The sequence below is a fragment of the Eretmochelys imbricata genome, chromosome 2, assembly GCF_965152235.1.
Source record: "Eretmochelys imbricata isolate rEreImb1 chromosome 2, rEreImb1.hap1, whole genome shotgun sequence".
Lineage (NCBI taxonomy): Eukaryota > Metazoa > Chordata > Testudines > Cheloniidae > Eretmochelys > Eretmochelys imbricata.
This window is the reverse complement of record NC_135573.1, coordinates 198,565,924-198,587,860: the sequence shown is the minus strand read 5'-3', so window position 1 is coordinate 198,587,860 and position 21,937 is coordinate 198,565,924. Positions and strand designations below refer to the sequence as shown.

The 21,937-nt window shown below is 42.1% G+C and overlaps 1 protein-coding gene across 3 annotated transcripts in view; it reads left to right on the top strand.

Annotated features, from left to right (window-relative positions):
- RARB (retinoic acid receptor beta) overlaps positions 1-21,937 on the top strand; it is a 307,841-nt gene that overhangs the window by 201,900 nt on the left and 84,004 nt on the right. For all 3 annotated transcript variants that reach the window (XM_077811262.1, XM_077811264.1, XM_077811263.1), the window contains exon 2: positions 1,879-2,027. In XM_077811262.1, the coding sequence (XP_077667388.1) occupies positions 1,879-2,027 (149 nt within the window). The remainder of the gene's footprint in view (positions 1-1,878; positions 2,028-21,937) is intronic.

Genomic DNA, 21,937 nt, shown 5'->3' with positions numbered 1-21,937 from the left:
ATTTTGTCTCCCTCTTTTTTCTATTAAGAAAAAACTTAAACTTTGCTCTGTAGAGTTGGAACCTGTAGCATGTTGCTTGTAACAGGTTTAGCTAAGGTGTCAGTGAATTCTGAAGAATGCGGGTTGGGAATGAATCCAGATGTAATACAAATGTAACATTTTAAAAATGTGGAAACCATCTTGGACAGTAAATCTTGTCCAAAAAGTTCTGTTGACTAATATTCTTTAGTGTTCACTTTTAAGACTCTTGAGAGTTAGCTCTGTGGATAATGTCTAATGTTTCTGGATGGATACAAGTTCATAGGTTACATCATTTCTATGTATCTGTTGAAAAATTAGAGGTATTTGTCCGAGAAGCCGCAGAACAACTTACTGAAACAAGGAAATGTATTGCACATCTACAGTAAATATGAATGATGATGATAGTGTATCAGAGAAAACTAATGCAGATGCTTTGAAGAGATCAAATTCACATCTTTTATCCTGCTTCACAGAGCCTTCATGTTGTTTCACAGGAAGGAGTAACTAATGCCTCAACAGATTCAAAATAAATGTCCATCCAGAAGGCAGTAAAGTGACAACATGTCATAATACTTACGTGGCCCCTTTACAAAGTGGTTTACAAACATTAATATCCCATAAGGCAGATAAATAAGTGTTACTGCATTATGTCAGTTGTACAGATAGTAGAAACTGTAGGATTAGAACTTGCTGTGCTCCCAGTCCTATGCTTAAATCATCAGTCTCTTAATGCACATTGATGACTTTCTATATCCTTCCATGACAAACTTGCATCCTGAAAATGCTATCTCTGTTATGGAAGTAGGTGAGAGACTTCATAGCATGTTTAGCTAAAAGATAGATGTTGAATGATAGATATTTCACAAGTCATTTTGCATCAAAGACCAAATTCTATGCTCAGATGTGCGCACCCATAGCTCATGCTTAATTCCAAGGGCAGAATCTAGAATATGATCTAAATTCTGTCCTCTGATGCCCAAATTAATCTCCTAGTCTAGTCTAAAGGATTTGTGTTGTGGGTATTTTAGCGTGGAATTTGGCCCAGCATGTGAGAAAACCTAGATTTGTGCTGGAAATGGCCCACCTTGATTATCATGCACATTGTAGGGAAAGTGGTCGCTTTGGATAAGCTATTACCAGCAGGAGAGTAAGTTTTTGTGTGTGTGTTTTTTTGAAAAAAAGGGGCTGGGGGGGGGGTGAGAAAACCTATATTTGTGCTGGAAATGGCCCACCTTGATTTTCATACACATTGTGAGGAGAGTGGTCACTTTGGATAAGCTATTACCAGCAGGAGAGTGAGTTTGTGTGTGTGGTTTTTGGAGGGGGGTGAGGGGGTGAGAAAACCTGGATTTGTGCTTGAAATGGCCCACCTTGATTATCATACACATTTTAAAGAGACTGGTCACTTTGGATAGGTTATTACTAGCAGGAGAGTGAGTTTGTGTGTGGGGGGGCGGAGGGTGAGAAAACCTGAATTTGTGCTGGAAATGGCCCAACTTGATGATCACTTTAGATAAGCTATTACCAGCAGGAGAGTGGGGTGGGAGGAGGTATTGTTTCATGGTCTCTGTGTATATAACGTCTTCTGCAGTTTCCACAGTATGCATCCGATGAAGTGAGCTGTAGCTCACGAAAGCTCATGCTCAAATAAATTGGTTAGTCTCTAAGGTGCCACAAGTACTCCTTTTCTTTTTGCGAATACAGACTAACACGGCTGTTACTCTGAAACCAAACATATGCTTGTGATACACAATTATAGTAGCTGTAAAGGGATAAATAATAGAGTATATAAAAGTCAAAGGTAATGCACTAAAATGGTGTTTTTTCTTTTCTTTTCTTTTCTTTTCTCTTTTGTAGCTATCGAAACTCAGAGCACCAGTTCTGAAGAACTTGTCCCAAGCCCACCTTCCCCGCTTCCTCCCCCTCGTGTTTACAAGCCCTGTTTTGTCTGTCAAGACAAGTCATCTGGATATCATTATGGCGTCAGTGCCTGTGAGGGATGCAAGGTGAGTACCAAAACCCCACTGGTATTTTGTTAGAAAGCCCTACGTTTCTTTTAGAGATGGGCTAAGCAGATTAGTTTCAAACTGGATAGTTTGCCTGCTTGAATAAACTCTGACTTAGTGAGTAAGTCCAGACAAGTGATTGTCATTCCTGGAGTAACCTGTCCTCTCCATCCTTACAGCAGCATATGATTGGCTGACATGAGGATGTAATTGGAAGTACATCTTTTTAGATGTGGTGCTTTGCAGAATGATGTAAAAACACACGATGGCTCCTTCTCGTAATGCGTTGTGTTCACCGGTAAATTAAGTATTGCACTGGGAGGTGGGGTTCACATGTTTATTTGTTGTCCTTAGTTCGTCCTCTCTGTTATACTTTTATGTAGTATACTGCCTATAGTAAGTTTAGAGAGTGAAGGTCAAATATGGATCTGAATCTTCCCAGAGTTCAGCAGAATTGAGATCTTTGGTGTTGTTTCAACCCTTTACACAGTTAAGGGCCAGCATGAAGTTAAAATATGAATATGCTTCCAAACTTTCCAAAAATGTATCAGTGGTCAGAGCTGGGGTTTGGTTACGGAACACAGACAAAGCAGAATGGCAGGTGTAAAACTAACTTTGACAGACTATGAAGTAGAAATAAGGATGTGTTTGCCAGCTACTTTTCAACATTGTGATTGTCAGTATTTTAGTTGAATCGCCATGAATATTTTTACATACACAGTTTGTGGTGAATCCATGGCATCTGGGAATTGGAGTACTAGAGTATATACTTACAGAGATTGAACGTGCATCAGAGAGGTTATGTGAGCTGAACCCGGTGTGTGTTTGAGAGAGAATACATAGAACAGTGAGAGGAGGGTATTGTGCAACATGATCATCTGATAGCCACATTTTTTTCTAGCAATGTTAGAGGGACATATGAAAATACATCAGGGGAAATTATGAAGAAAAGGTGGCTAAGTAGGAGTTATATGGGTTTTGGTTTTATTAGTGATTGGTACCGACTGTGCAATACCTGTTTTGGTGCATGAGAATGGTTATAGAGCAGAAGTACTCTCAACATTATTGCATTTTGAAATCTGGTTCTATAGTCCACACGAGTGTGCTGCCACCTCCTAGACAAGTGCATATACATGTCCTCGTACACACATACAGCGCTAAGTTTAGTGATGTTTTTTAGGCAAATAGTCTAGTCAAGTCCTGCCAGATATGAACAGCCAGTGTGGCAAGAGCAACAGCGTGCAGGCACAGACAGTGGTGGGTGCTACTGTACAAAAGGTTTGAGTGTAGGGTCGATGTTTGTTGCACAGAACAGTCTCAGTCTTGCAGCATGATTGTCCCACAAATGCAGTGGGAAGACCTGAGTGCAGGACAAGGAATGATATTAGTGTAGGATAACACACCTTGCAATCATTCTCTTCTCTACTAACACACACTAATTATGGTATCTGGAGGTAACACACTATAAAAATGATAAAATATTTTAACCTTCCATTTAAAACATCTGCATTTATTAAAAGAAATGAATAAAATCTATATTTTGGTGTATTCATATGAAATATTGGAATTTGTTATGATTTTGTTATTAGTCAACCACACATTTAGGCCCCAGTTCTGCAGCTTCTTGCATGCAGGGGGTCTGCTACACCCATAAGGACCCTCTCTCCCCACCCCAGTTGGTTTGCATTATTGTGATTTTGAATTCAGTGATGCTCTGACTTCTTCGGGAAAGAGGTTACAGGATCTCAGCCTGATATTTTTGCTCCATAAATATACCATAAATAGGTATTTGAAAGTTAGCATATAAGATCATCTGTGTTTTAAATTCTCCTTCCAGTGTTGAATTTTTGCTTGTATTCCCTGGCCATGTTCTCAGATATTGTAGTGCTGTGGTTGTTGCCATGCTGCTGAAATTTCCCTTTCTGTTTGAAAAAGTATAATAGAAACTTGTAAATCTCACTTCACTTAATTGCGAATTTGCTCTTCTTGCGCACACAAAAATGATGGTATTCCTCCCCTTTTTCAGCAAGAATGTAATTGCAGAATGCAAGAGAGAGGTCGCATGTTTCGAATACTTCATTATTTTTGAAAAATATGTTCAAGTGTACTTATGACATACCAGGGTACAATCCAGACCAATGAATGGCTGTGTCACTTCTGCCCTGTAACCTGCAGTATCTCTCTTTGTTTTCTTTTACAAGGTTTTGCGGATGCAGCCTCTAGCATATTAGTCACTCCCAGCTATGTCTCTACGTGTGCTGCAGCCACGCCTTAGCTCTTACCAGCCTTAAAGATTACCACAGAGTGTCCACAACACACGCCCAGTCCCAGATTTCACGCCCCCAGAAACATATGTCCTGTACTGCCCAGCCCTCTCCTATTGATCGCTGTACTTTAAAACAAACAAAAGGAAGTATTTTTCACACAATGCAGTCAACCTGTGGAATTCCTTGCCAGAGGATGTTGTGAAGGCCAAGACTATACCACCGTTCAAAAAAAGAGCTAGATAAGTTCATGGAGGATAGGTCCATCAGTAGATATTAGCCAGAATGGGCAGAGATGGTGTCCCTAGCCTCTGTTTGCCAGAAGCTGGGAATGGGCGACAGGGGATGGATCACTTGATGATTACCTGTTCTGTTCATTCCCTCTGGGGCATCTGGCATCGGCCACTGTCAGAAGACAGGATACTGGGCTAGATGGACCTTTGGTCTGACCCAGTATGGCCATTCTTATGTTCCTTTGCCATTTTCTCTGTCTTGGCTTCCATGACTGTATCCTCATATCTTGCTGACTGCTTGTTCAGTGTCCATGTAAATAGCTCCTCATGTCTCTACCTCTCCCGTCCGTTATCACCCAAAGGTCCAGTCTAGGTGCTCTCCTCTCCCTCATCTCTAGATAATCTTATGTCCTCCCATGGTTTCAGTTACTGCCTTCCCATGAATGATTCCCAGATTGACCCTTCTTCCCCTTCTGTCCTTATTTAAATGCCTCTGACATGTCCTCTTTCTTGTCTAACTGCCAGCTCAGACTCAGTCTCTTGAAAACTGAACTCTTCATCCCTGTTCCTTTTTGATCTCCACAGACAACTCCACTATCTTTTCTATTTCCCAGGCTTGCTACCATGGTGTCACATTTGACTCTTTACCATATTGATTCTCACTAAGTGCTGTCATTTCTTCACCAGAATCCACCTTCAACCCTCGTCTTCCTTGCCAAAACCCTTGTAAATGCACCGGTCATCTTTCATCTTGATTAACTTGCCCTCTTGCTCCCTCTTCCATTTCTCTTCCTCCCAGCCCCCACTCTCTATTTCAGATTCAACTTTCATCGTGCTGTCTTCTAAGATGGGAAATAATTTGCCATCCTCCTCTGACGAGCTTTCTCTCTTCATCTCTTCTTTATCCAGCCTTTTCAAGCAATCCTTTTTCTTCCTTCTCATCCCTAATTCCCACCCCCTCCCTCACCTGAATGGTTGGTCTGTATATTTTAAGCTCTTCCGGACATGGAGTGAGTCATAATCTCTGCTCATAAAATATCATGTAAACATATGTTGCTGTATAAATGATTTTAAATAATAACAACATCCCCCCGCTTTTTTTTCCTAACCCAAATGCACTAATATGGCCAGTATTTGCCCAAGATTTTCCTAATTGAGTAGTGATTCAGAATGCCTAGATTTTTTTGAGTTCTCTACTTGAGACATCATAAGGGGGGGTGATTTTCAGAATGTGGGCATTCAGCACTTTCTGAAAAGCAGGCATCTTTTAGATGTTACAGGTTTGGCACCCAAAATCGTGGCATTTTGTTTTATTTCTGGGTAGTCCACTGCAAGAGCCACAACTATGAAGTCTGCATTATGTCTTGTCTATCCCTTCTTATATTAGATTCTCACAAATTAACTGAAAAGCAAACGTGTTCATAAGGGAAATTTCAGAGCTAACTAATTTTTTTCTATATAAAATAACACATACACAGAACCACATTGTGCAGTGTTCATGTTCTCACATTTAAGTTCTCAATTATGTAAACTGCACAGTATTTCAGACATATCCTTTGGAACTTACTGATGTATTTCATGACCTTCAAATTACAGGATATTATTAAAGGAAAATTGCACTAGTCTCAGAGTGTTGCTACAGAGCACGCTAAGATATTCTTTGCAAAATGAGCAACTCTGATCCACCCAGCTGGGACAAGTGGTTGTAAGGCTCTTACTGAAAGCTCCACTCTTTGGTACTGACTTCACTCTTCATTGTAGCGAGATCTGCAGAAAAGGGGGATTGAGTGTAGTGAGCTGCTTTCCCAAACAATGTCAGCATTGTGTGGATGAAGAGGAGAAACTGGTGCTCAGGCAGATTCTGCTGTCTGTTAGAGCCTTGTCCCTTGTTCTAAGCATTTAAAAGGCGACATTCCTTTGCTGCCAATACACTGCATGGATTTCTGGCACAAACTTGGTGGGTAGCAAAAGCTGCTGAGAGCAATTTGGATGGGGCGGGGGCGGGGAGGAGGGAGAGTAGACTGCAAAGTGTATAAAGGAGAGTAGTATTTTTGTACTACATGCTGGCAAATTTGTTTGTACCATCAAAGTGTCTGTCTAATGTTCATGTTCATGAACAAAATGTAAATAAATCTGTTTCACAGAGTATTCCCCAAGTCAGCTCTTATCTCAGAAGAAGAGTATCTTCCCCATGTTAGTATTTGTATATAAAACTTCATACATTATGGGGATCAGCAAATTAAAAAAGTAGCTACGTCAATAAATTCCACTGAACTTTGGCTGTGGAAATATTACGCCCACTTGTTTTGCTTCCTCCGTACATCCAAATAAGTAGTTTTATTGCAAAGAGGTCAGACTTTCAGACTGTAGAAAAGAGGCATGAATATGTACAGTGAAGCAAGACTGCAATTTCAGAGGACCAAATCTCACAAAGACAAGATAAGAAATACCCATGGGACCAGGGGAAAAAGAAAAAAAAGAAATATGGAGAAAATTAAACAGTTCTTGCTTTGTTCCAGGTTGTTGATTCATGAGGAGGTCCAGCTGAGCAGAAAACCTGAACAGAAAAATATCCTAATACATATGCTCATGGGTACACAGTTCTGCTTGCGTGAATAGTCTGCCCCAAAGCTTGTAGCACAGTCTGAGTCTCTGGATCCACAGTCCTGTAACTTCTTCCTAACTAGCATTTCATAACCCTCCTGGAGTTGCCTACATATACATTATGTTCTCCATGGATGTGTCACTGTGGACACTGAGGCTAACACAGCATTCCCTTTGCAGGGCAATGCCCTTCATGACAAATGCCTTTTTTAAAAATAGGTAACTATTCTCTTTGTCTTTTAAATCAAATTGAGCCAGATTCTCATTTACACTAAGGCTCCTTTAGTTGGTTCTGGGAGTGGAGTGGAGCCTTAAAGTGGTGGATGTATGTGATGACACCAATCCTCCACATGTCCGCCTCCAGCTGTAATGCAATGACATTCAGACCTACTTTAAGGGCCCTTTTATACTGCAAGGTTGGTATACAAGGGTGAATGACAGGTTTCAGAGTAGCAGCCATGTTAGTCTGTATCTACAGAAAGAAAAGGAGTACTTATGGCACCTTAGAGACCAACAAATTTATTTGAGCATAAGCTTTCGTGAGCTACAGCTCACTTCATCGGATGCATGCAGTGGAAAATACAGTGGGGAGATTTTATATTTACAGAAACATGAAACAATGGGTGTTACCATACACTCTGTAAGGAGAGTGATCAGGTAAGGTGAGCTATTACCAGCAGGAGAGAAAAAAACCCTTTTGTAGTGATAATCAAGGTGGGCCATTTCCAGCAGTTGACAAGAACGTGTGAGGAACGGTGGCGGGGGGGGAAGGGGAGGCGGGAATAAACATGGGGAAATAGTTTTACTTTGTGTAATGACACATCCACTCCCAGTCTTTATTCAAGCCTAAGTTAATGCTGTCCAGTTTTCAGATTAATTCCAATTCAGCAGTCTCTCACTGGAGTCTGTTTCTGAAGTTTTTTTGTTGAAGAATTGTCACTTTTAGGTCTGTAATCAAGTGACCAGAGAGATTGAAGTGTTCTCCGACTGGTTTTTGAATGTTATAATTCTTGACGTCTGATTTGTGTCCATTTATTCTTTTACGTACAGACTGTCCGGTTTGGCCAGTGTACATGGCAGAGGGGCATTGCTGGCACATGATGGCACATATCACATTGGTAGATGTGCAGGTGAACGAGCCTCTGATAGTGTGGCTAATGTGATTAGGCCCGATAATGGTGTTCCCTGAATAGATATGTGGGCACAGTTGGCAACGGGCTTTGTTGCAAGGATAGGTTCCTGGGTTAGTGTTTGTTGTGTGGTATGTAGACTCCCTCCTCAGGCCCTACACTATTAGCACTCCCAGCTATCTTCGAGACATCACTGACTTCCTGAGGAAACTACAATCCATCGGTGATCTTCCTGAAAACACCATCCTGGCCACTATGGATGTAGAAGCCCTCTACACCAACATTCCGCACAAAGATGGACTACAAGCTGTCAGGAACAGTGTCCCCGATAATGTGGCTGAACTTTGTGACTGTGTCCTCACCCATAACTGTTTCACATTTGGGGACAATGTATACCTTCAAATCAGTGGCACTGCTATGGGTACCCGCATGGCCCCACAGTATGCCAACTTTTTTATGGCTGACTTAGAACAACGCTTCCTCAGCTCTCGTCCCCTAATGCCCCTACTCTACTTGCACTACACTGATGACATTTTCATCATCTGGACCCATGGAAAAGAAGCCCTTGAGGAATTCCACCATGATTTCAACTATTTCCATCCCAACATCAACCTCAGCCTGGACCAGTCCACACAAGAGATCCTCTTCCTGGACACTACGGTGCTAATAAGCGATGGTCACATAAACACCACCCTATACCGGAAACCTACTGACCGCTATACTTACCTACATGCCTCCAGCTTTCACCCAGACCACATCACATGATCCATTGTCTACAGCCAAGCTCTACGATGCAACCGCATTTGCTCCAACCCCTCAGACAGAGACAAACATCTACAAGATCTCTATCAAGCGTTCTTACAACTATAATACCTACCTGCTGAAGTGAAGAAACAGATTGACAGAGCCAGAAGAGTACCCAGAAGTCACCTACTACAGTACAGGCCCAACAAAGAAAATAACAGAACTCCACTAGCCATCACCATCAGCCCCCAACTAAAACCTCTCCAACGCATTATCAAGGATCTACAACCTATCCTGAAGGATGACCCATCACTCTCACAGATCTTGGGAGACAGGCCAGTCCTTGCTTACAGACAGGCCCCCAACCTGAAGCAAATACTCACCAGCAACCACACAACAAAAACACTAACCCAGGAACCTGTCCTTGCAACAAAGCCCATTGTCAACTGTGTCCTCATATCTATTCAGGGGACACCATCATAGGGCCTAATCACATCAGCCGCACTATCAGAGGCTCGTTCACCTGCACATTTACCAATGTGATATATGCCATCATGTGCCAGCAATGCCCCTCTGCCATGTACATTGGTCAAACTGGACAGTCTGTACGTAAAAGAATAAAGGGACACAAATCTGACGTCAGGAATTATAACATTCAAAAACCAATCGGAGAACACTTCAATCTCTCTGGTCACTCGATTACAGACCTAAAAGTGGCAATTCTTCAACAGAAAAACTTCAAAAACAGACTCCAACGAGAGACTGCTGAATTGGAATTAATCTGAAAACTGGACAGCATTAACTTAGGCTTGAATAAAGACTGGGAGTGGATGTGTCATTACACAAAGTAAAACTATTTCCCCATGTTTATTCCCCCCCACACACACACACACACACTGTTCCTCATACGTTCTTGTCAACTGCTGGAAATGGCCCACCTTGATTATCACTACAAAAGGGTTTTTTTTTCTCCTGCTGGTAATAGCTCACCTTACCTGATCACTCTCCTTACAGTGTGTATGGTAACACCCAGTGTTCCATGTTCTCTGTAAATATAAAATCTCCCCACTGTATTTTCCACTGCATGCATCCGATGAAGTGAGCTGTAGCTCACGAAAGCTTGTGCTTGAATAAATTTGTTCGTCTCTAAGGTGCCACAAGTACTCCTTTTCTTTTTAAGCGTGAATGAGAATCTTTCCCATTATCTTCTCTCAAGCCATGTAATATATAATTGTCAAAACTATTATTGGGAAAACAAACAAAATAAAACGTTCAGAAAACAAACGAACAAATATGTCATGTTTGTTTACAGATGAATGAGAAAACTGAAGCTCACCCCAGATCAGTACAGTATGCATAATTTGCAACAACTTCAAGAGAGAGGGGAAAAAAGTAAATAATATGTTTGTATACAAGCATAGTCTGTACAGAGCTATGAAGACATACTGACATGTGATGTCAGAAGCAAGTGAACTGTGGTTCAATCTGTTCTACTTTTCCTTCTAAGACTTCTTTTAACACGATTTTTCTGCAGTTGATTCCAAGCCATTCTGAGTTAATTTGTTATTTGTTACTTAATATGAGTTCCAGTGAGTTACATGCAGCCCAGGGTTGTGTTTCTCTCGTCACTGTGGAGCACACACTACTTTTGTTCCACCCACTCGACTCCCATTGAAGTCAACAGGGAGTTGTGGCATAACTCAAGGGCAGTATATGGCCTTTTAATTATAGCAGTGAGCAGAAATGGTCATTTGAGCTAAATGTAAATACATTCCTGTGCATAATTCCAAAGCTGTGACACAGTGAACAAAAAAGCAGTTTTTTGCTGTATTTAATATGATGTTTCAGAATGTGATCTTGAAAAATACTTTGCAGAGATACATCAGTGAGTGCTTAAACTCAAAAATCCCAATGAAATACATTTGGGTTTTTGTAGGTGGTTTAGTATGAATGATGAGTTTGTTGAGAGCATGTTATAAAGATAGCTTCAGCTTATTCTAATGCTATAGGATGCAATGGCTGTGTTTGTACCTCACTTTTGTGTTTACTACATGGGCAACAACATGTAGAATTAAATGAAAATAAACAATGAATTACATCTCAGACAGTTTTAAAGTTGAAATTCTGTAGAAAATAGTTCACAACAAAGAATATACAGCCAATCAATTTATAAGCTTAGATTTGATGACCTGCAGGGCACAACATTAAGTGCTTATGTTTTCCAGAGCTTTTTCTGGAGCTGTGTGGTGGGTACTTAATAGGAAGGCAGGTTACATTCTGGGTGAGTACTGAGGATGGATGTTGATAAGATGGCTGGGAAGACTGATCCACTGAGCCATTATTGTATTTTTGAATTGTGGCTTTAGTTTTGTTAAATGTGCTTAGCGATTGTGTGATTGGCACATTTTAGAAAGTAGAGTAATCAAATAAATGGTTGAGGGTCTTCTAAATGCACAAAAATATAGAATTATTTGTTGACTAATTCCACTTATGTACATGTTAAGTTTATACAAATGCTATTTATTATTTAATTATATTTATTTAGAAAACACACCTATCCCTTGTGCCTGTTTCCATTGGTTATTTGTGACTTATTACCTCCACTCCAGCCAGTGAACATTGTCTGCTCCCTAGTGTGCGGAAATTCTCTGATTTGCCTAAGAATGTGACCTCGTGCTGTTCTTGGTGCCCATTGACTGAATGGCTGATGGGAACAGAAGCTCTTTTTAATCCCAAATGAAATGTTCCTTTGAGGAGATTTTCTAAAGGGGTGCTTCTTATGCAATAGGAGTGCTATCTCATTTGTGGTGTGGGTTGTGGTATGGGCCATCTCATGTGTGGTGTGTTTATTCTACATAGCTGGTGAAACATCAGTTCTGCATTGTAGCAAAAACTCAGTGGTTCCTAATTTTTAGGAGACTTGGTATCTGAGTTTGACTTTAATGGTGGATTATTTCTCTCTGAGCATTTTGTTCTACAAAGGCTGCTATTTACAGACTTCAGAAAGATTAGAAGAAGGTACAGTTGAATGGATAAGCACTCAAAAGTTAGGAAGTGTCAAAGATTGCACCTACAGGTTTATTTCTCCCTCTCATGTTTGCACAGTCTTTGACTGAATGATCATTTACTGTTTCTCAAATAAAACACAACCATAAATCCACATGTGCAGCGTCTTGTAGTAATAATAATAATAATATCCAGCTCTTATATATCACTTTTCATCAGTATATCTCAAAGTGCTTTAAAAAGGAGGTCAGTATTATTAGCTCTGTTTCGCAGATGGGGAAACTAAGGCACAGGGAGGTGACGTGACATGCCCAAGGTCACCCAAGCAGGCCAGTGGCAAAACTGGGAATAGCACCTGAGCTTCTGAATCACAGTCCAGTGCAAAATACTCTTTGCCACGTGGTATGCTCTTCTGTTTATTCTAAACCAGTGGTTTTCTGGCCTCTTTTGTACCAATCAGCACATAGCTGCAGCCCATGTGACATCCTCAGGGCCATACAGGCAGTGTATATGTGTGTGTGTATGTGTATATATATGTGGGTAACATCCACACTATATCTATATCTATTTATCTATCTATTTAGCTAGCTAGCTAGCTATAGTGTGGATGTGGCCCACATATCACTTAGAGAGCTGCATATATGGCCCACAATGGTAAATAGGTTGAGAACCACTGATCTAAACAGAACCTACAATAAGTCACTTGTATACAAGATGTGCAGTGAAAAAAGGAAGAACGCTGAGGAAGCTCATGGCTCACTTTAAAGTGCACTTTTTACAAGATTATAGAAACCATGTGCTTAATCTATTTTATTATTTCAGAAATAGAATACGATCATGATATTAAAGACTGTGTCCTCATGCATATGCTCAGGGGTGCACGGTTATGCATGTGTGTGTGCAGTCTGCAGCAAAACTTGTAGCACAGTCCAAGCCTCTGGATCCTCAGTCCTGTAACTTCTCCCTAACCATATTGGTACTTTGTCTGGAATAAAACAGACAAAACCTACAAAGCAAAGCATCAGACTAAAGCTATGCCAAATGTACATGTCATGTATTATGCTCAGTGTTTCCGCTTGAATCAGGTACTGATGAACCTCCAAGGGAACACATTTCAGCACTGAGGCCCAACTAGTCCTAGGGTGGAATATCAGGATCTTCCTAGCCAGTCTCAACTACCATGAGGCGTGAGCAATAACTGGAATATAAGCATATAGAGGCAATATAGAAAATGACTGGTCGAGTACATTCTTGTTTAGTATGTATGTGTTTTCATTTCAAATACTCTTCAGTAGGGAAATTTACTGGGAGACAATATTATCAAAAGGAGACTGGTCCCCAAACCATCTATTGTAAACACAGGGTACTGCCACCCTGGGATCAAAAGACAGTCAGCTCAGCTCCTCCCTCTCTTCATTACTCCTTTGATCCTTCTAGCTGGCCCAGTTCCTCCCTCTGCTCATTGTAGGCTGCTCTTCCTTACAAGCTGCCTGCCTTTCCCAAGAGGGGCTGTGTGTGTGAGAGAGAAGGTGTCACTATATAGTTTTGTGCCTGTCATGATTCTAGGAGTTTATACTAATGAAACATATTTATTTAGCGACAACAAAACTGTGAGGAACAAATAAAAAGAGTAGAGCTGTTGATTAGTCTCAGTTTACTCATGCAATTCACTCAAAAATATTAATCATGATTTTAAAAAATTAATCACAATTAATCGCACTGTTAAACAATAGAATACCAATTGAAATCTATTAAATATTTTTGGATGTTTTCTACATTTTAAAATAAATTGATTTAGATTATAACACAGAATACGACGTGTACAGTGCTCACTTTCTATTATTTTTATTACAAATATTTGCACTGTAAAAATAATAAACAAAAGATGTAATATTTTTCAATTCACCTCATACAAGTACTGTAGTGCAATCTCTTTATCATGAAAGTGCAACTTACAAATGTAGGGTTTTTGTTACATGATTGCACTAAAAAACAAAACACTGTTAAACTTTAGAGCCTACAAGTCCACTCAGTCCTACTTCCTGTGCAGCCAGTCACTAAAAGAAACAAATTTGTTTACATTTACGGGAGATAATGCTGCCCACTTATTAATTACAATATCACCTGAAAGTGAGAGCAGGCGTTCGCATGGCACTGTTATAGCTGGCATCGCAAGATATTTACGTGCCGGATATGGTAAACATTTATATGCCCCTTCATGCTTTGGCCATCGTTCAAGAGGATATGCTTCCATGCTGATGTTGCTCATTAAAAAAGTTATGCGGTAATTAAAATAGTAACTGAACTCCTTGGGGGAGAATTGTATGTCTCCTGCTCTGTTTTACACACATTCTGTTATATATTTCGTGTTATAGCAGTCTTGAATGATGACCCAGCACATGTTGTTCGTTTTAAGAACACTTTCACTGCAAATCTGATAAAATGCACAGAAGGTACCAATGTGAGATTTCTAAAGATAGCTACAGCACTCGACCCAAGATTTAAGAATATGAAGTGCTTTACAAAATCTGATCGGGATGGGGTGTGGAGCATGCTTTCAGAAGTCTTAAAAGAGAAACACTCTGATCTGGAAATTACAGAACCCGAGCCACCAAAAAAGAAAATCAGCCTTCTGGTGCTGGTATCTGACTCAGATAATGAAAATGAACATGCGTCGGTTCGCACTGCTTTGGATTGTTATCGAGCAGAACCCGTCATCAGCATGGACACACGTCCTCTGGAAGCAGCAAGAGTCATATGAATCCTTAGCACATCTGGCACTTAAATATCTTTCAACCCTGGCTATAACAGTGTCATGCAAAAGCCTATTCTCACTTTCAGGTGATGTAAACAAGAAGCAGGCAGCATTATCTTCTGCAAATGTAAACAAACTTGCTTGTCTGAGCGATTAGCTGAACAAGAAGTAGGACTGATTGGACTTGTAGGATCTAAAGATTTACATTGTTTTATTTATGAATGCAGGTCTTTTTTGTACATAATTCTACATTTGTATGTTCAATTTTCATGATAAAGGGATTGCACTACAGTCCTTGTATGAGGTGGATTGAAAAGTACTATTTCTTTTGTTTATTATTTTTACAGTGCAAATATTTGTAATAAAAATAATATAAAGTGAGCACTGTACACTTGGTAGTCTGTTGTAATTGAAATCAATATATTTGAAAATGTAGAAAATATCCAAAAATATTTAAATAAATGGTATTCTATTATTGTTGAACAGCGCGATTAATCATGCGATTAATCACGATTAATTTTTTAATCGCTTGATGGCCCTAGAAAAGAAATAATGAATGTGTTTTGAAGAGTCATCACTCGGGGGCCTAGTCTAGAAAGCTTCTCAGGGGTTATAAATCTGAAAAGGCTTTTTTTTTTTGTGTATATCACCAAAACCCTCTTGAAAAAAAACAGTGAATTTGTGTGTCTAGAGGGGTAATAGGAGCCTATATAAGAAAAAGACCCAAAAATCGGGACTGTCCCTATAAAATCGGGACATCTGGTCACCCTATTAGCAGGCATTGTAACCTTGCAGGAATCTCTGCTGACTCACTGGGGCACCTTAATTGGTGTCAGTCATTAAACTCCAACCTGAATACAAGGGTTGTGGAACAACCCTGTCAAGGTTCCTCCCCCACTCTGAACTCTAGGGTGCAGATGTGGGGACCTGCATGAAAACCTCCTAAGCTTACTTTCACCAGCTTAGGTTAAAACTTCCCCAAGGTACAAATTAATTTTATCCTTTGTCCCTGGATCTCCACTGCCACCACCAAACTCTAACTGGGTTTACTGGGAAACGTAGTTTGGACACGTCTTTCCCCCCAAAATCCTCCCAACCCTTGCACCCCACTTCCTGGGAAAGGTTTGGTAAAAATCCTACCGATTTGCATAGGTGACCACAGACCCAAACCCTTGGATCTTCGAACAATGAAAAAGCATTCAGTTTTCTTACAAGAAGACTTTTAATAAAAGTAAAGAAATCCCCTCTGTAAAATCAGGATGGTAGATACCTTACAGGGTAATTAGATTCAAAACATAGAGAATCCCTCTAGGCAAAACCTTAAGTTACAAAAAAGACACACAGACAGGAATAGGTTTCAGAGTAACAGCCGTGTTAGTCTGTATTTGCAAAAAGAAAAGGAGTACTTGTGGCACCTTAGAGACTAACCAATTTATTTGAGAACAGTCATTCTATTCAGCACAGTTCCTTTCTCAGCCATTTAAAGAAATCATAATCTAACACATACCTAGCTAGATTACTTACTAAAAGTTCTAAGACTCCATTCCTGTTCTATCCCTGGCAAAAGCAGCATACAGACAGACACAGACCCTTTGTTTCTCTCCCTCCTCCCAGCTTTTGAAAGTATCTTGTCTCCTCATTGGTCATTTTGGTCAGGTGCCAGCGAGGTTACCTTTAGCTTCTTAACCCTTTACAGGTGAGAGGATTTTTCCTCTGGCCAGGAGGGATTTTAAAGGGGTTTACCCTTCCCTTTATATTTATGACACGCCCCCCAAATCTCAGCTAGGGTGAAACGCTGGCTGGGATTTCTTCTGGAGCTCTAGGAAAAACAGAGTTAATAAGACACATGCATCTCTAAATATACTACCAAGTACATAAAGACTAACAATATTTTCCACATCTCAAGGACTATTTTAACCAGTTGATTCTGGGAAACTTTCACGGGAGAGTGCATCAGCCACTTTGTTAGAAGCTCCTGAGATGTGTTGGATGTCAAAATCAAAATCTTGGAGAGCTAAACTCCACCGAAGAAGTTTTTTGTTATTTCCCATGGTGGTATGAAGCCACTGTAGTGTAGCATGGTCGGTTTGCAGGTGGAAATGCTGTCCCCAAACATATGGGCGTAGCTTTTCCAGGGCGTAGACAATGGCGTAACATTCTTTTTCACTGACTGACCAGTTGCTTTCCCTCTGAGACAGTTTTTTGCTGAGAAACACTACAGTGTGGAATTCTTGATCAGGTCCTTTCTGCATTAAAACTGCTCCCACACCACGCTTGGACGCAACTGTGGTTACTAGGAACGGTTTGTCAAAGTCTGGGGCCCTTAGTACAGGGTCAGACGTGAGTGTCACTTTAAACTTGTTAAAGGCCTTCTGACACTTTTCGGTCCACTGAACGGCATTTGGCTTTTTCTTTTTGGTTGGGTCTGTCAGTAGGGCAGTGATTTGGCTGTATTGTGGTACAAATCGTCTGTAATAACCGGCCAAGCCTAAGAAGGATTGAACCTGTTTCTTTGACTTTGGGACAGGCCACTTTTGGATAGCATCCACTTTGGCCTGTAGGGGGCTGATAGTTCCTTGACCCACCTGGTGTCCAAGGTAAGTCACTCTGTGTAGGCCTATTTGACACTTCTTAGCCTTAACAGTTAGTCCTGCCTCCCTTATGCGCTCAAGGACTTTTTGTAGATGTTCCAGGTGGTCTGCCCAGGAATCCGAAAATATGGCCACATCGTCAAGGTAGGCGTCTGCATATTCTCCTAATCCTGCTAGGAGACCATCTACAAGTCTTTGGAAGGTGGCGGGTGCATTTCGCAGCCCGAAAGGGAGTACATTAAATTCATACAGCCCGACATGTGTGGTGAAGGCTGACCTTTCCTTGGCAGATTCATCTAGCGGTACCTGCCAGTACCCCTTGGTTAAGTCCAAGGTAGAGATGAACTGGGCCCGTCCCAGTTTCTCTAATAGTTCATCTGTACGTGGCATTGGATAGTTGTCTGGGCGAGTTACAGCATTTAGCTTACGGTAGTCCACGCAAAAACGTATTTTCCCATCTGGTTTGGGAACTAGAACCACTGGAGATGCCCATGCACTTCCAGAGGGGCGGATTACACCCATCTGTAACATATCCTGGATCTCCCGTTCTATAGCAGTTTTAGCTGGAAGAGACACCCAGTAAGGTTGGACTTTAATTGGGTGAGCATTACCTGTGTCTCCCCCCACTCAGCTGGGGTCTCAGCTCCCACTGTGCTCAGCGCTGCCCTTGCTGTCCCAGTGGGGGTAGGCAGCGAGCTCCCTGCTTTCCTCACTGCATCAGAGCCAGGGTGAGCCCGTTCTCCGATGTGCAAGGGGGCGGAGAGCATCTCTCTGTCCCATCCAACCCCAGGTGTCTGGTTACAGGCAGGCAGGTAGCCTGAGCCTAGCCGCTCCTCCTCACTGCCAGCCCGGTCATCTGCATTTTCACTGACCATTTCCCTCTCCACCGATTGGTTCCCTGGATTCAAATTCAAACCCTCTGCAGTTACAGGAGCAGGGCCTGGATCCTGTCCCAAAGAGACACAGTCGCCCCACAACAGGGTCTCGCAGCTGGTGTCCTGGAGAACTCCAACGACCAGCCAGCCCCACCCCACAGGGATCTGGGCCATAGGCAGGGCGAGGGGCTTCGTCCCTGGGACCCTCGCCCAGCTCACACAGCCCCTCAGCATCTGAGGCTGCACCACCCAGGGCCTGACAACAGTTCTCTCTGTCCTAGGGTCTTGCCACCCCAGGAATGTCTCCCCAATGACCATCATCTTCCGCTCCTGCTGGGAGTCCGAGGGGCCTGGCCCCAGGAGACTCCACACAGACATATAGGTTGGGGTCAGGAGTGGGAGCCAGTCCACCTCCCCACCCATCTGGCTGACGGAGTCTATGGCCTTGGGACCCAGCAAGGGAGCTAGACACCGGGGCTTTTCCGCAGGGTCCCCCTGGTTCAAATCGCCAGCCTGCTCAAAGGCAGTGAGGTGGGCATCCACAGCCTCCCCTGCTTAACCAGGGGCAGCAGTTTAGTCTCGAGGTTCCCTGCGGAACTGGCCCCCGGGGTCTATCCCCACTCGCCCCTAGGAGGTCCCCTAGGCCTCTCCGCTCCACCACCACCAGTTCATGCTGTTGCTGCTTCTTCAGCTCTTTCTCAGGCTCTCGCTGTCTCTCACAGTCCTCTTGCTCTCTCCGACTCAGCTCCAATCCCGTCCATCTCCGATCCCCGGATGGGGAACCCAATTGTGAAGACCCTCGTCTGGTTGGGGACAGGAGTCTTGGCAATGCCTGGCTACTACTCCAGCTGCTCCCAGATCCTGCTATCGCCCCATTTGGGGTCAGGAATCTGTTCCTTAGAGTGGTCATCCTCCTCCAGCTGCACGATGAACTGTGCTTTGATGAACTTTCCAATGCTCAACCCTCTCTTTCTGCACAGGGTTACAATGTCCTTCTTAAGGAGACAGCGATAGACCATCACTCCGCTCTTCCCAAGTTGCTGTGGACTCACAGGCCTGTGTGCTCTCAGCTCCCCACGGTTTCCAGGGAGAACCCCTAGTGTGCCAGCCCTTCTCGAGGTCACCACCTCTTTGCCAGGGTCGAGCGGCAGACTCCTCCGCCCCTGGGACCACTCGCTGCAGTCTCCAGGGGAACCCTGTTACTGCAAAAGTCCTTCTCTCTCCCAGGGCCAAGCTGCAGGCTCCTCTGTCCCTGAGACTGCTCACCACAGTCCCCAGGGAGACCCCATTACTGCACAGTCCTTCTCGCTGGTCACACACTCCCAGGGGTGAACCGCCCCCCGAAACCTCTCCTCTCTGAGCCTTCAGCACGCCTGGTCCTCGTCAATCCCCCTTTGTTTTACTGCTCCCCAGTCACTTACTGCAGGAAGCGCCATCCATGGGGTGCAGTATATCCCACCATTGCCACCATGTCAAGGTTCCTCCCGCACTCTGAACTCTAGGGTGCAGATGTGGAGACCTGCATGAAAACCTCCTAAGTTTACTTTCACCAGCTTAGGTTAAAACTTCCCCAAGGTACAAATTAATTTTATCCTTTGTCCCTGGATCTCCACTGCCACCACCAAACTCTAACTGGGTTTACTGGGAAACGTAGTTTGGACACATCTTTCCCCCCAAAATCCTCCCAACCCTTGCACCCCACTTCCTGGGAAAGATTTGGTAAAAATCCTCACCAATTTGCATAGGTGACCACAGACCCAAACCCTTGGATCTTTGAACAATGAAAAAGCATTCAGTTTTCTTACAAGAAGACTTTTAATAGAAGTAAAGAAATCCCCTCTGTAAAATCAGGATGGTAGATACCTTACAGGGTAATTAGATTCAAAACATAGAGAATTCCTCTAGGCAAAACCTTAAGTTACAAAAAGGACACACAGACAGGAATAGTCATTCTATTCAGCACAGTTCCTTTCTCAGCCATTTAAAGAAGTCATAATCTAACACATACCTAGCTAGATTACTTACTAAAAGTTCTAAGACTCCATTCCTGTTCTATCCCTGGCAAAAGCAGCAGACAGACAGACACAGACCCTTAGTTTCTCTCCCTCCTCCCAACTTTTGAAAGTATCTTGTCTCCTCATTGGTCATTTTGGTCAGGTGCCAGCGAGGTTACCTTTAGCTTCTTAACCCTTTACAGGTGAGAGGATTTTTCCTCTGGCCAGGAGGGATTTTAAAGGGGTTTACCCTTCCCTTTATATTTATGACAAGCCCTCTAGAGAGGGAGGTGAAATCTGGGACAGAGGGGACCTAAAGTAAGAACCTAGGGCAGTCAAGATTTGAGAGAAAGTTTAATCTGGAGTTAACTGTGTTTGTTAGTTTTGAAGTCAAATCCCAGTTATGCAAATTGTAACCTTTTGTTGGGGTGACTCCGTCAACGTACAGGCATATATGAATATTTGCAGTCTAATTGAATTTCTTATTTCAGCTATATTATAAATATTCAATGACACATGGTATGTTAGCAATTTGCAAGCTATAAAGTTCTTTGGGGAGGCTAGTATTGTCTACCAAAATGACAGAAGTCCAAAAAATCCTCCTAGCTCTTTAGTGTTAAATACATTAAATTCCAAATATGCAATTGAAACCATTTAATAAGGGGTGTGGGCATAAAACCTAATTCATACTGAAGAATCTCTTTTTCAGAAGGGGGTGGATATATATTTCTCCCTGTACTGTAGTTCTTGTTTCAGCATATTCTTCTTTTTCCTTTCTCCGTAACTGCCATGGAGATATTACTCCTAAAGATCCGTAGCGGTAGTTTTGGAATAGTGGTTTTATATAGATAATATGGAAGTTAAACATTCTTACTTTAATCTATGTGTATTCCCTGGCTTAGGCATGTTGGGGGTCTGCACCCCATTGCATTAGTATACCTAGTCTGTTTTCCTGGGTGGAGAATAATCTGTTATGATAACTCTTGTTCATTTTGCCTTTTTATGGGAGCTAAAAAACCCTATATTATACCCATCAGTTATTTTCTGTTTCTAGTAAGCTGGTCACAAAGGTGCCTGAAATGTGAAATACATAGGGGGCAAGGGGAGCAATCAATAAAGCAAAAAAAGTATGCTGAGCTGCTGAACATACTGGAAAACATAAACAAAGACCCGTTATGCATTCTGGCATTAGCAGCCAGCAGTCTTGCATGGAGAAGCAATAATATCAGAAAAGAGAGCAGCTACATAAATGGTTTGGAAAACTGTCATTCTTTACTAAGAAATACTGTGCTTAATTAATTCTTGCTCCTGGGAGGTCAACCTGGAGCACTCATTATGGTCTTAATTGGTGGTATAAATCCTGAGGTGGGGGGGGGGAGAAAAATCAGTAGCTAACAGTGTATGGCCTTTTGGTAAGTGTTAGCCCGTTGTATTACCATCTCAAATAGTGACAGTTTATGGTTTTAGTGGGTTATAGGTCTGGTCCTACCCAAATTAGGTTAGAGGGCATTAAATTGTGCAAAAAAAATTTGCAATAATTCATCCCTGTGTTTTGCATCACACAGTGTGAAGCAACCCTATACATGCCAACTCAGAAAAATGTGTTTCTGTGATATCCTGTTACTCATATTCAATTATGTTCATTACACTTCCCATCTGGAGTTTCCTACTAGAACAAAAATCATTTTACAGACATTACTGAAAGGAAGTTAAC